Source organism: Lytechinus variegatus, chromosome 6 (assembly GCF_018143015.1).
Source record: "Lytechinus variegatus isolate NC3 chromosome 6, Lvar_3.0, whole genome shotgun sequence".
NCBI classification, from domain to species: Eukaryota; Metazoa; Echinodermata; class Echinoidea; order Temnopleuroida; family Toxopneustidae; genus Lytechinus; species Lytechinus variegatus.
In genome coordinates this window covers 18,461,585-18,475,558 of record NC_054745.1, presented here as the reverse complement: position 1 = coordinate 18,475,558, position 13,974 = coordinate 18,461,585, and the positions used below count along the sequence as shown (strand labels likewise).

Below are 13,974 nucleotides of genomic sequence, written 5' to 3'. Positions count from 1 at the left end.
GCAAAGTTAAAACAGTGTAAGTCCTTTATGAAATGGGACCCAGGTCTTGCAAAGTGGCCCATCAAGACAATATCAAAAAACATAAGTTAATTAAAAAAATCATTTTGTCATAACTTGTGTTAAATTTTAATTGTCATTTTTTTTACAAATAAACTTAATCAGTTTGAGCCAATTAATAGGGCTCATATCCAAACCGTTACTGGGGTGAAAAGGGGTGTAAAGAAATGCGGAGTTTCTGAAGCGCAAGCAATTCCTGTCTAATTCTAACAACAGTATCTAGAATGATTTTGATTTTCAATCCCAGACAAAAATACTATCTGCCTAAAAATGAATATAAAAATGATAACACCATATAGATATGCTCTATTAATGAATACATGACAAATCATATACATACAATTTCATATAAAATGAATATGAAAGTTTTGTAACAGTGTATAACAATAAATTAGGCAAAATTACCTGAGAATCAGGGGCATATCTCATAAGGCGTGCTTTCATTGACAGTGCTGTCAACCAATCAGAGAGTATCATTTCAGTAGCTTACAACAGAATCTAATACTTGACAATTGATGAAATTTTTAATGAAACCAGGGTCCAGGGCCCCATCTTACAAAGAGTTGCAATTGATCCAATCAACTGTAACTATGGAAAGCCAGCAAAGTCAACATATAAAATGAATGTTCATTCAAAATATTTTCTAGATATGTTGTACATCCACGCATACATTCGTAATTCCGAAGCTTTGTTATTCCGAAGGTTCGGATATTCCAAAGGTTCATATATCCGAAGGTTCGTAATGCCGAAGGTTTGTTAGTCTGAAAACAAAATGATTTACGAACCTAATTTCATTTTCGGACTTACGAACCTTATTTCGTTTTCGGACTTACGAACCTTATTTCGTTTTCGGATTATCGAACCTTCGGAATAACGCCAGAAATGTTCGGATTAACGAACTCCTTTATGTTTTCGGATTAACGAACATCGAGGTATAGGCAATTTACGTGTTATGGAATTACGAACCTTCGGAATTAAGAACCATCGGAATTACGAACCTTCGGAATTACGAAGTGTAACCGGTACATTCATTGTTTTCCTGAAAATGTTGTATGCTTCTCTTGCTAACAAAGGACAATGTGCAAATTTCCTGCAGAAAAAACTTATGACAGTGATGGATTTCCACAGAGTTGAGGTTGATCGCATCAATTGCAGCTCTTTGTTGGACGGGACCCAGGTCCTGAAGTAGTGGCAGGTAGGTAGATATAAGAGCACTGGGGAGCGTTTCATGAAAGGACTTGTCGGACTTTTTATCCGACAAGTCCCATGTTATCCGACAGTTACTATAGTAACATTGCCTCTCAGCCAGTCAGAATCAAGGAAAGATGTCAGATCTGACAACTTGTCAGACAAAAATGTTGATGAAACGGTCCCCTGAACTGTTATTGCACGTCTCCTCAAAATTTACATCTTACGTCTGTTGCAGAAAGAACTGCGTGTACATGCTACCAATAAAATCAAATGGAGGTTCCAAAGAGATGCGAATGAAACTTCAAAATTCAATCGCAACCTGTTTCTCAACCAATAAGAACCGGAAGCGTGTATTTGAGACTTGCGTTTGATTTCCTAACTTGTATTTAAACACAAATCTTTCTGCAACAGGGCTCTAATTGCATAAAAATAAAGATGTAATTGCTTTCTGAGGATGTTGATTGATTGCCACTGTTCTGTTAAACTTTGCTCAATGGCTCTTGACTTTGACCTTGACCCTTGACATCGTGACACAGGTTGCCATAGAGATAACTGACAACTGATTGGTCTCCTTGGGAACTGATGACCTGTGTTGAAATCTGTATGGAGAGAGAGAGAGAGAGAGAGAGAGAGAGAGAGGGGAAGAGAAACCTGTTACAGATTAGTCTGCAAGAACATACTCATATATTACACTCTAGCCAATTATACCATGTATGGAGTGAAGACTAGACATCAAAATCTGTAGTCTGAATTCAAAGGTGGTTTTAGAACCATTGACTGAACCCATAGCAGATTTCCTCATAAATTATGCTCATTTACCACGTATGATTATAAATGTCCAATGCTGATGGGCTGACAGTGTGCCAAATTGACGCCTGTTGCCATGGTTAAGTACACTATTCTATTCATGAGTCTACTGTTTAAAAAGAGTGGACTCATGAATGAAATTGCAAGGATAACCACAGCATCAGGCGTCACTTTGGCGAACTGTGACAAAAGCCTAATCAGAATTGGTATGCGGTAAATAAGCCTAATTTATACAGGAAATCTGCATAAACCATGGGTTCAACCAAAGGTTTTTAAAACCATATTTGTGAATTCGGGCCTATGTCTGTATAAGCCCAGCCACAGTACTTACGTACTGAATCTAGTCTTACTACTTCAGACTCTGCATTAGGTACTATGTAAATTGCAAAGAGAGCAAGGTATTTAATCAACTGTGCCTGTTTTATCTTAATACATAATAAATTAGGTACATGTAGCATATATGTACCTCCCCCCTACTCTTATTTTGTTATAATTTCAAGTCAGACCATTGATATGTGCATATCACCTTCCCATTGTTGGTTTCTGTATATTTCCATACTGTATTCACTTCATGTTACCTAAATGATAAAATATATATATATATATATATAAAATGATAATTAGAGATGCTATTGGTGACAATGTATGCACTTTAAAATACACATACTTTAATACTAAATAGGTTCATTATTGCGGATTGAAATAATCGCTAGAGGGTATTCATTTGTCTCGCAATCTACTATGGTCAACAAGGAAATTTGTGATCACTCTCGCAAAAAGTGTTCACTGGCTTTCTAGGAAATTCGTGATCACTCTCGCAAAAAGTGTTCACTAGCTTACAAGTTCACGAGCTTTCGAGTGCCGCTGCAACTCTTTATCAAGTGACAAAGATTGTCCGATATTGTACTCTATTTATACTAATCTCCAAGACCGTACGCACAAACGCGAGAACAATAGGTGGGCACTGATCCGTTGTGTGATTGGTCAGGAGTTATGCAAATAAGCCGGGGGTATATGCAAATACGCCGTGGGTCGGCAATATGCAAATGAGACCAAAATTGGCGGGCTCGCTAGTTTCCCGTGGGCGGGGGTTGACTGGCTGAGCGGTCCCTCGATCGGGGCCGGGAACGATCGGGTCGGCGTGCACTGCCAGGTAAGGGGGTATTGTGCTGTCGGATGGTTCGCATCCAGAAATCGGGGATGTCGATCCCGCTGTCTCTGTTGAAGTTGTTGGGACAAAGACGTATACTAATAGCCTCCTTAATCCTGCGTGTATACCAATGTCTTTCTTTGGCAATGCAATGTACACCCTGTTGCTTCTCCCAAGCATGTTCTGCCACCGCGGATGTGTCGGTTCGCTGTAACCGAACATCGCGCTTGTGTTCAGAAATGCGTTCAACTATCGGTCGGGCTGTCTCTCCGATGTAAGACCCGTCACATCCCTGGCAAGGAATGTTGTATACTACCAAAATAACTACGCCATCAAGTCTGTGATCAGGGATAGGGTCTTTGGGGCGTACAAGCTGTTTGCGTAAGGTGGTGTCCGAGCGGAAAACCGTTCGGATACCGTGACCTTCTAATCGGCGTTTAAGTTGTTGTGAAAGGCCATCTATGTATGGCAAGACTGTACAAGTCTTGAAAACCTTCTGATCCCTTGGTGGTTGTTTTTTCTTGAAAGTATTCTTGATAAAACGGCGTGGGTAGCCCTTGCTGTATAAGGCGCCACGTATGTGTGCTCTTTCTTTCGGGAGTTCAGGCGGGTGAGTTATAATACGTGCTGCTCTGTCGAACAGACATTTAACAAGACCCTTCTTGACCGATTTGTCGTGATGAGAATCATATGGTATGTATTGGTCTGTATGAGTGGGCTTGCGGTAGACAGAGGTGGAAAGTTTCCCGCCCTCGTGTCTTTGGACTAGCGTATCAAGGAATGCTAATTTCCCTCCTTGTTCAGTCTCCAGAGTGAACTGGATGGACGGTTGCTGGCTGTTCATGTATGCGAGTAGGCTGTCTGCTTCGGAATTATTTACAATTATGAAAGTGTCATCGACGTATCTCTTCCACACCCGCGGGCGGCATGTGGAAGGACACTTGGGCAAAGCGTTCTGCCCTCTATCGGTACCGATAGAGGGCGCATGCAGTACGGCCCTGCAACGCATGCAATCCGACCCCACATTATCAGAACGTACCACACTTATGCCTGAACAAATAGCCGAACTCCTCGAGTTCGTCCTCAGATCCACATATTTTCTGTACAGAGGCTCTTTCTATGAGCAAACAGAAGGAGCAGCAATGGGTAGCCCAGTCTCAGCGGTTGTGGCTAACCTATATATGGAAGGATTTGAACAGAACGCTTTGCCCAAGTGTCCTTCCACATGCCGCCCACGGGTGTGGAAGAGATACGTCGATGACACTTTCATAATTGTAAATAATTCCGAAGCAGACAGCCTACTCGCATACATGAACAGCCAGCAACCGTCCATCCAGTTCACTCTGGAGACTGAACAAGGAGGGAAATTAGCATTCCTTGATACGCTAGTCCAAAGACACGAGGGCGGGAAACTTTCCACCTCTGTCTACCGCAAGCCCACTCATACAGACCAATACATACCATATGATTCTCATCACGACAAATCGGTCAAGAAGGGTCTTGTTAAGTGTCTGTTCGACAGAGCAGCACGTATTATAACTCACCCGCCTGAATTCCCGAAAGAAAGAGCACACATACGTGGAGCCTTATACAGCAACGGCTACCCACGCCGTTTTATCAAGAATACTTTCAAGAAAAAACAACCACCAAGGGATCAGAAGGTTTTCAAGACTTGTACAGTCTTGCCATACATAGATGGCCTTTCACAACAACTTAAACGCCGATTAGAAGGTCACGGTATCCGAACGGTTTTCCGCTCGGACACCACCTTACGCAAACAGCTTGTACGCCCCAAAGACCCTATCCCTGATCACAGACGTGATGGCGTAGTATACAACATTCCTTGCCAGGGATGTGACGGGTCTTACATCGGAGAGACAGCCCGACCGATAGTTGAACGCATTTCTGAACACAAGCGCGATGTTCGGTTAAGCGAACCGACACATCCGCGGTGGCAGAACATGCTTGGGAGAAGCAACACCACCCAGATTGGGAGGGTGTACATTGCATTGCCAAAGAAAGACATTGGTATACACGCAGGATTAAGGAGGCTATTAGTATACGTCTTTGTCCTAACAACTTCAACAGAGACAGCGGGATTGACATCCCCGATTTCTGGATGCGAACCATCCGACAGCACAATACCCCTTACCTGGCAGTGCACGCCGACCCGATCGTTCCCGGCCCCGATCGAGGGACCGCTCAGCCAGTCAACCCCCGCCCACGGGAAACTAGCGAGCCCGCCAATTTTGGTCTCATTTGCATATTGCCGACCCACGGCGTATTTGCATATACCCCCGGCTTATTTGCATAACTCCTGACCAATCACACAACGGATCAGTGCCCACCTATTGTTCTCGCGTTTGTGCGTACGGTCTTGGAGATTAGTATAAATAGAGTACGATATCAGACAATCTTTGTCACTTGATAAAGAGTTGCAGCGGCACTCGAAAGCTCGTGAACTTGTAAGCTAGTGAACACTTTTTGCGAGAGTGATCACGAATTTCCTAGAAAGCCAGTGAACACTTTTTGCGAGAGTGATCACGAATTTCCTTGTTGACCATAGTAGATTGCGAGACAAATGAATACCCTCTAGCGATTACACATACTTTGTACATCTATGTCCACGATCCAGACAAAGAATTCATGTTACAGATGACGGAAGAGTGTTTCACCTTGACTGAAAAATTTCAAATGGGCTAATCAGATGCTAGGATATCAGTAGCTTATAACAATTATCAGTTAAAAATCATATTTCATGAAACACTCCCATGGTTATCCACTGTAGTCGGCCAGGCTCTCTTAATGTAACACATAAAAATGTTACAGAGCTTTCACAAGGTCAAGTTAATATAAAAGTGTTCCTCAAATTAGCAACATCCATCTATTTTACATGTACATTCATATGATACTATTGCATGGATAAACCAACTGTTTAAATGCATGATATTAGTATGTATCCTAAAGAAAAGTTGCCAATTTGCATCTTTGACCAGTGATTTTCGTTGTTTTCATTATGTTGCCAACTTAGAGAGTGTAATGATTTACTGTACATAATTCAATATACCTGCCCAGGAGCAGTAGAGTGAATGTTTGATATTCCCTGGTGGCCAGGAGGTATGGCAGTAGCACTGGTTGTAGCTGAAGTCTGAAGAAAAAATTATTCGAGTAGAGATAAATTGTAATTATAATAATCACAATACTTGAATATTTTATTGGACATTTTAGATTGCATGTACCTAGCCTTGGTACTTATATTCTATATTATTAATTGTGGTCAGAATTATTCTATTCTTTTTCTAATATTTACCCCGACTTCGTCTGTTATTATCATTTCACATACTCATTTTTTAATCTACTACTATGTGTGACCAATCCACTAAGTTTATATGATCTCAAACCAAAGAAAGGAATTACACTCATTCTGTTAATGCCAAATTTGAAACAAAAATATATTTGATAATTTTGATATATATTCCTAATAAAAAAGAGTTTCTTTTTTTGTGGGATACTCTGTATAATTCATTCTCACATATAAACCAATGTTTTCTTACCTCAGCAGGCCTCTGAGATGGATAGCCCCTAGTTACAATAATGGATGACACGGAAGGCACTTGTCCGGAAGGAGCGTGGCTGATATCCACGTAGGAAGCAACCTGAGATGAAATACACGGGTAGAAAATAAACTTAGTGGAACATGATGGTGTAGTGGTTTTAACTCCTGCCTTGTAATCAGAGGTTTATGTGTTTGAATCCCACCGGGGCCAAGCGACCTTTGCCAAAGTGCCAATCCACAGTTGTGATTGTCCACCCAGAAGTTAAATGGGTACCAAGTAGGATGTGGAAGTATATATGTAGTAATTCCAAGTAATTGAGTCAAAGATTCTAGTTGGAATGCTGCACCCCTCATGGCAATTCAACAAATACCCCCCCCCAAATGGCCTAATTTCATTGACCTTAAATGACCTTTGACCTTGGTTATGTGACCTGAAACTCGCACAGGATGTTCAGTGATACTTGATTACTCTTATGTCCCAGTTTTATGAATCAGATCCATAAACTTTTAAAGTTATGAAGTAGTAATTCAACAAATAGCCCAACTTGGCCAAAGTTCATTGACCCTAAATGATCTTTGACCTTCGTCATGTGACTTGAAAACCAAGCAGGATGTTCAGTCCTCCAACGTGTAGAGACAGTGCAAACATTATGTGTGGACAAGCCAGGATACATGGACAGGGGTGATTATACAGTGCGTCCCACAAAAAACAGAACCGAGATTTATCGATGATTTATCATAATTTAATCACAAATACAATAGACAAATGACCTACCATTTTAAAGCTTAGAATCTCCTCTTTCATCTGGAATTACTTAAATTATTTCTCATTCACGCATGAGTGAGCAAAAACAATTTGAAAAGGGGATTCCAAAAAGTCACTTGGCGGGCCTTATCTGGGTTTTAAAAAGAAAACCACATTGTTAAAAAGTTCAATATCTGCTCTTTAATTTGATACCTCAATTACAGAAAATGGTCAAGGAATAACAAAGTTCTGGTTATTTGAAATAAGGCTTGAATTTCAATAATTTCATAAAATGAAGAGGTTTTACAGGCTAGCATTCAAACTCATTCGACGCTCCGTTTTGTTGACGATCAGCCATGCATTAACTATTTTGTTACCGCGCGATAGCTTCTGTGGGAAATTGGTGAAAACACGTTTATTTACTGAAATTATGGAAATAAAGCATTGTTTCGAGGGATCATAACTTTTTCTACTTCTTGACCATTTTTTGTGATTAAGGTATCAAATAAAAGAGCAGATACTGAACTTTTTAGTCATGTGATTTTCTTTTTGAAATTTAGATCCCCCGCCAAATGAGTTTTTGGCATCCTTTCTTTGAATTGTTTTTGCTCACTCATGCGTGAATGAGGAATAATCTAAGTAGTACCAGATAAAAGAGGAGATTCTAAGCTTTACGTTGGTAGGTCATTTGTCTATTTTATTTGTGATTAAGTTATGATAAATCATCACTAAATCTCGGTTTCTATTTTTCTGGGACGCACTGTATAGGCTTACATGTATCCATAGAACACTTGTCATAAAAGTGCTATACAAAATCGTACTATTTTGAGGGCTTTTCCCCTTCTACTGGGCACCATTCACATACAAGGACTTCACTATTAATTTTACTACCAACCATTGGAACCTTAATTCAAATTTGCGGTGGTGCACTGACACCAGAGACATTGGTAAAGGAACATAAGGGTAGAAAGAGTGTAGGGAGGGACAGAGAGAAAGAAAGAGGGGGCGAGGGAGTAAGAAAAAAAGAGGGGGAGTGAGGAAGCGGTGAGAGAGAAAGAGGGTGAGATGGAAATAGGTGACAAAGTAGTGAAACCAAGGTCAAAGGTCACATACGTCTGTAGCGCCACCAGCAGTTAAACCATCGTTAGAACTGGATACAGATGTCTTTTCAGGTAAGTGTGTCCTTCGATGGATGTTGAGGGCACCGCTTCGTTTGGCAGCATACGGACAAAGATCACATGTAAATGGTCTCTCACCTGTAGATAAGGTAGAATTGAGAAATCATGTTTAAAAAGGCAAGGACTTCAGAAAATCATGGGAAAATGATAAGAAATTGCCCAAAAGCTTATGTACATGTACTTACCTTTTTCATCTGTAAAACAGCTTTAGCAAATGTCTTAAACAAGGGATATGGCATCCCCCTCCCCCTTGTATTTCTTTTAAGTTGTGAAAAAAAAAGGATAAAGAAAATGGAAGCAGCTACATGCAAAGAGTATAATTGAGAGGTCTGAAGTTGTATTACCATTTATTCAACTGAGAAAAGATATGACATCACATGAGTTGTCCCCTCCCCCATCAATACATCCTGGCACTGCCCCTGCTAACAATCCTATATTATTCATGTTTTTGCACATACCCTTAATACAGCATTTCCTATCCACACAAGGAAACAGCGGGAGCAGCGAAAAGAGTTTCTAACCTGTATGCTTTCGCATATGTATCCTGAGGCCTTTCTTGTCTACACAAGAGAACTGGCATTGGGAGCAGCGAAAAGGACGGATAGTAGAGTGGAGAGCCATCACATGCCGCTTCAATGGACAAAAAAATAGAAAAAGAGACCATTAATTTGATCAATAATTGATTACTATGAAATACACACTTTACAACACAAAGCTTTGTCCGAATAGAATTCCTTACCACCAGATAAAAACTTTAAAATAAAAAAGTATTGAATATTTTGCTATTTTGAATTCTATCAAACAATTATCATTCGTGATATCTTCTAAACAAGTTTCTATTTGATATGAATTTGTTTAATCCTTATCTAAAGGAGAAGTCAACCCCAACAAAAAGTTGATTCAAAAAAGAGAGAAAATCCAGCAAGCATTACTTTGAAAATTTCATCAAAATAGGATGTAAAATAAGATAGTTATGGCATTTCAAACTTTCGCTTAATTTCACAAAACAGTTATATGCACACCCTGGTTGGTATGCAAATGAGGAGACTGATGACATCATCCACTCATTATTTCTTTTGTATTTTATTATATGAAATATGAAATATTCTAATTTTCTCATTATTGTCAAGTGAAACAACGATTAATTCTCCCACATCATGTGGAATTACCATTGTTTAATACTATATGGTTCAGCAAAGTCCTTGTCAAATATGTAAAAAATAAATATCATATAATGCAAGCAATAAAAAACAAAAGAAATAGTGAGTGAAGGACATCATTGACTGTCTCATTTGCATGTCACTGAATTGTGCACATCACTGTTTTGTGAAAAATAAGCAACACATCAAAATGTCATAACCTTCTTATTTTACATTCCATTTTGATGAAAATTTCAGGGTTATGTTAGTTTGATTATTTATCAAAATCAATATTTTTTCAGGAAGACTTGACCTTTAAAGCATCATCACACTGGTTGAATCATGCAGCAGAGATGACACGTGAGGAAGTGTGCCGTTTTGTTTCTTTTCCTTTTTTTTGCTATCTTGTCCTGTTGTTTTTGTTTGTGTGTGTGCCGTTTTTTGTTTTTTGTCTTTGTTTTGTTTTTAGTATTCGTCCTGTCTTGTCCAAGTGATTGTCTGTTCACACACTCCTGAACTCAGTTTTTTTTTTATTCAGCAGGGGTATGATATAATATTTTTTTCTGTTAATTGTAACTTAGTGAGTAAACATAAAAAGCTTGACCCCACTGGTATTCTTTTTCATTGTACAAACCTTTTTAATTTACGAATTGAATTTCATTGATCAAATATATATACTTTAACTATTTATTGCAGGGAACCCATACTATTAAGCTTTGCTTTCCAGTGGGTTCCCTTTTTTCATTTCTGTATATGATATTTTTGTGTTATGCTTTACATTGTAACTTTTGTTAAATTTTGGAATGAAAAAGAATAAATGCAATCAATCAATCACACGCACTACTGTGTAATAATCAATTAGATTGCATGTTAAACATCATGTGCATCGGCTCTTGAGCATGACTCTGATGGGGTGTTGCAAGAAGCTTGCAATTAAACTCGCTACTGATCACAAGTCAATTTTAGGTCATAAAATCAAACGATACTCATGCACTCCATTGCAAATTTGCCATTGATTGATCGTCTGCTTATTGCTTTATCTGCCTTAAAATGTCATAACTTTCTTTATTTACATCCGCTTTTGATGAAATGGATTTTTCTCTTTTTATTCAAATCAACTTTTTCTTGGGGTGGACTTGTCCTTTAACTCTCTGTGACACACCACCTGGGCTCCGTAACATGAAGGCTTGCAATCAATCGCTAAATGACCAATCACGATCATTGTTGCATGCATGCTGTTTAAAATACTGACCGGGAACCAATCAGCGCGGTTCTTTCATATTTGCAATTCATCACAAACCTTTGTGTTACGGAGCCCTGGGTCCCGTCTTACAAAATGTTACAATTGATCCAATCAATCGTAAGTCTATGGAAATCCATCAGTGTCGTAATTTTTTCTGCAAGAAATTTGCAAAATGTCCTTCAAAACAAAGATGTGGGCGTTGCTGGCTTTCCATAGTTGAGTCTAATCAGATCAATCGCAATTCTTTGTAAGATGGGGCCCAGGTGGGTGTTTCATAAAGCTGTTCGTAAGTTAAGAGCGACATTACGAACGACTGGTGATCCTTTCTTATGGTAAATGATATTCACCATTAAATGTTCATTGGCGATTATTTAGCGAGTAAGAAAGGTTCACCAGTCGTTCTTAACTTACGAGCAGCTTTATGAAACGGCCCCCTGGAGTACAATTTACCCTTAATTCAAGTCTACTTTACCTTGAGTGTGCTTCCGTCAGCTGAGGCATAGTCACAGTGACTACATTTATACGGCTTCTCACCAGTATGCTTCCGAAGATGAACCAGGAAGTTATCCCTCTTCTTGGTCACATACCCACAATGCTCACAGATAATTGGGTCGACAGCGTTCTTGTGCATCGGCGAATGCTCATGCTGGCGAAGCTTAGACGCAGAGACAAAGCTCTTCTTGCATGGCTTACAGAAGTACTCTGACGTTTCCTTGTTGTGCTTCTTGATGTGAGTTTGAAGTCTTGTGGTTGATCGCGTTGAGTAGTCACAGATGTCGCACGTATGGAACTTAATCTCTGTGTGCTTGCGTTCCATGTGGATTTTCATCCCGCCGCGCGTTGCAAGAGCATCGCCACAAATCTCACAGAGGAAGCTCTTTTGCTTCTGGTGTTTCTTGACGACATGCCGCTCCAGCTCGTTGGCTGTCTTGTACCGGGAATGGCACTCCTTGCAGGCGAATATCTTAGAACCGACATAGTTCTTGCGCAAGAAAGGTGATTCAATCCCCAGGGATTCTCCAGTGGGGATGATAGCCTCACTTTTATGGCTTTTCTTGAAGTGGATTGTCATAGGTGGGCGATTGCCACCAGTGTGCTGTACTACCGTGATGGTAGTGGCTTCAGGGTTGGTCTGTGAAGCTCTTTGAGCTATCGCCTGGAAGTCTACACCAAACTGCTTAGAACCATCCAGCGTCAACAAGGGTGTCGGTTGGGCCCCTTCCTGCATCTGTCCTTGATCTTTGTCCAATGACAACGTTTCCATGTTTTCCTCTGTGGAAGTTCCAGGTAATGAATCAAAGTTCGTGTCTATACTCTCATTGTCCTGAGGGTCCTTTGCTTCCCTTGAACTGCCCGCATTTTCCATCTCTGACAGTGCTGACACTGCTGCAGCATCTGATTGATAACCTTGAGGCTGAGGCAAATCTTGAGTAGGATCCCTGCTGGATCCAGAATCCTCTTCCTTGACGACATCTTCACCTAATGGCTGTGTCTTGTCAGCACTTGGCTCATCTAATACCCAACCTTGTCTTTTCTCTTTACTTTTCTCCTTTGCCTTGCTGCTTTTTACTTTAGCTGCAGCAAGCATAGATAAATAGGCTCTGTTGAAATCAAATTTCAAGCTAGATTCTGATATAGAAGAATCATTCTCCTTTCTCTTATTAGTGGTGATTGTTTCTTTCAAACACTCTTTATCAGATATTCCTTTGGTCAACTTTTCCTTATCACCTAGAGATTTTGTTGGTGAAGCTTGTGTCTCAACCTGTTGCCTCGCATCGTCTCCTGGCTGATCAGCCGTCTCCATTAGAGATTGTTCCCTTCGGCATAATTTGCTTTCAGTAATCAGAAACTGGTAGAATTTAGCAAGATTCACTTCAGGATCAGAGCGACCAACATCTTCTGCACTTTGATCCTGCGTGGCTGTTGGTTGCGGCACGCCATGGTCATTGCTCCTTTGCAAACCAGATAAATGCTTTAAGACAAACTGGTCTTTCGGAATAGATTTCAAACACTGCAAGTTCTGTATTTCATTCAATACTGTTTTTAACGGTGTCTCGGAGTCGCGTTGCTCGAGAGGCCCTTCAGGAATTCTGGTTTGCTCCCCTTCCTCGCCAGTCCCTCTCATGTGGATGTTCCTTACATGATTGCCAATCTCCCCACTGTCTGATGAGTAGAAGTTGCATATTTTGCAGCGATGTATTGCAGCCAGAAACAACGTCGTTTCAACATGACTCTCAAAGATGGACTTGTTTGTACTTGCCATTCTCGTCAGCTGCACACCTACAACAGAAAAAAAAAAATATATATATATATATGAGGCGACAATGAAAACTTGGAAAATTTATAGTTCTAAGTCATCATTAGTCATAAACAGACATTTCAATGAGTGTGTTTTTCTGTTCATTTTACTTTTTATTCAAGGCCCGGAAGCGGGGGACCTTACCCCCCCCCCCCCACTTTTTTCCAAAAGCGTGTACAAAAGCGTAAAAATTGCCATATGATTGTGTGTGTTTTTTCATTATAAGCCCCCCCCCCTCCCCACTTTGAAAACTGTTCCGCAGCCCCTGTTATTAACTGCTATCATGCATGATCACCTCTTGTTTATTTCCTTCATAAATATGGCAGCAGATAATTCATATTATTAAGAGATGACTCATAAAAAGACAAAAATATTGCAAATAAATAATGAACACTTTGATTGTGGGTATCAACGGAAATATACCCCCAAAATATAATACTGAAGAGAAAAAAAAAATCAAAAAGAAAAAATTACTGAATGTACAAGTAGAAGAATATACAACATAGTGAGAATGGTATATTAGGAGACACTGGGAGATCCGGGGGGGGGGGGCACAATTATCAAAATTTGTTATGTAAAAATGCTGTTAAAACAAGTGTGCCCCCCTTG

General features: G+C 40.0%; 1 protein-coding gene across 1 annotated transcript; it reads right to left on the bottom strand.

Moving 5' to 3' along the window:
- Nucleotides 1-1,021: 1,021 nt before the first annotated feature.
- On the bottom strand, nucleotides 1,022-13,346 carry LOC121417131 (zinc finger protein 37-like). The gene is made up of 6 exons (XM_041610714.1): nucleotides 11,539-13,346; nucleotides 9,206-9,314; nucleotides 8,620-8,762; nucleotides 6,760-6,861; nucleotides 6,273-6,353; nucleotides 1,022-1,847 (listed from the first exon to the last, which is right to left on the bottom strand). The coding sequence occupies exons 1-6, from the start codon at nucleotides 13,327-13,329 to the stop codon at nucleotides 1,728-1,730; spliced, it is 2,346 nt and encodes a 781-aa protein (XP_041466648.1). The 5' UTR covers nucleotides 13,330-13,346; the 3' UTR covers nucleotides 1,022-1,727.
- Nucleotides 13,347-13,974: the final 628 nt, after the last annotated feature.

Excerpts from the sequence above, each read along its gene's own strand:
- LOC121417131 (XM_041610714.1), bottom strand. The coding sequence starts at position 13,329 with ATGGCAAGTACAAACAAGTCCATCTTTGAGAGTCATGTTGAAACGACG. Across the intron at positions 9,315-11,538 it reads CTGACGGAAGCACACTCAAG|CGGCATGTGATGGCTCTCCA; the intron begins GTAAAGTAGACT and ends TGTCCATTGAAG. Across the intron at positions 1,848-6,272 it reads ACTCTACTGCTCCTGGGCAG|ATTTCAACACAGGTCATCAG; the intron begins GTATATTGAATT and ends CTCTCCATACAG.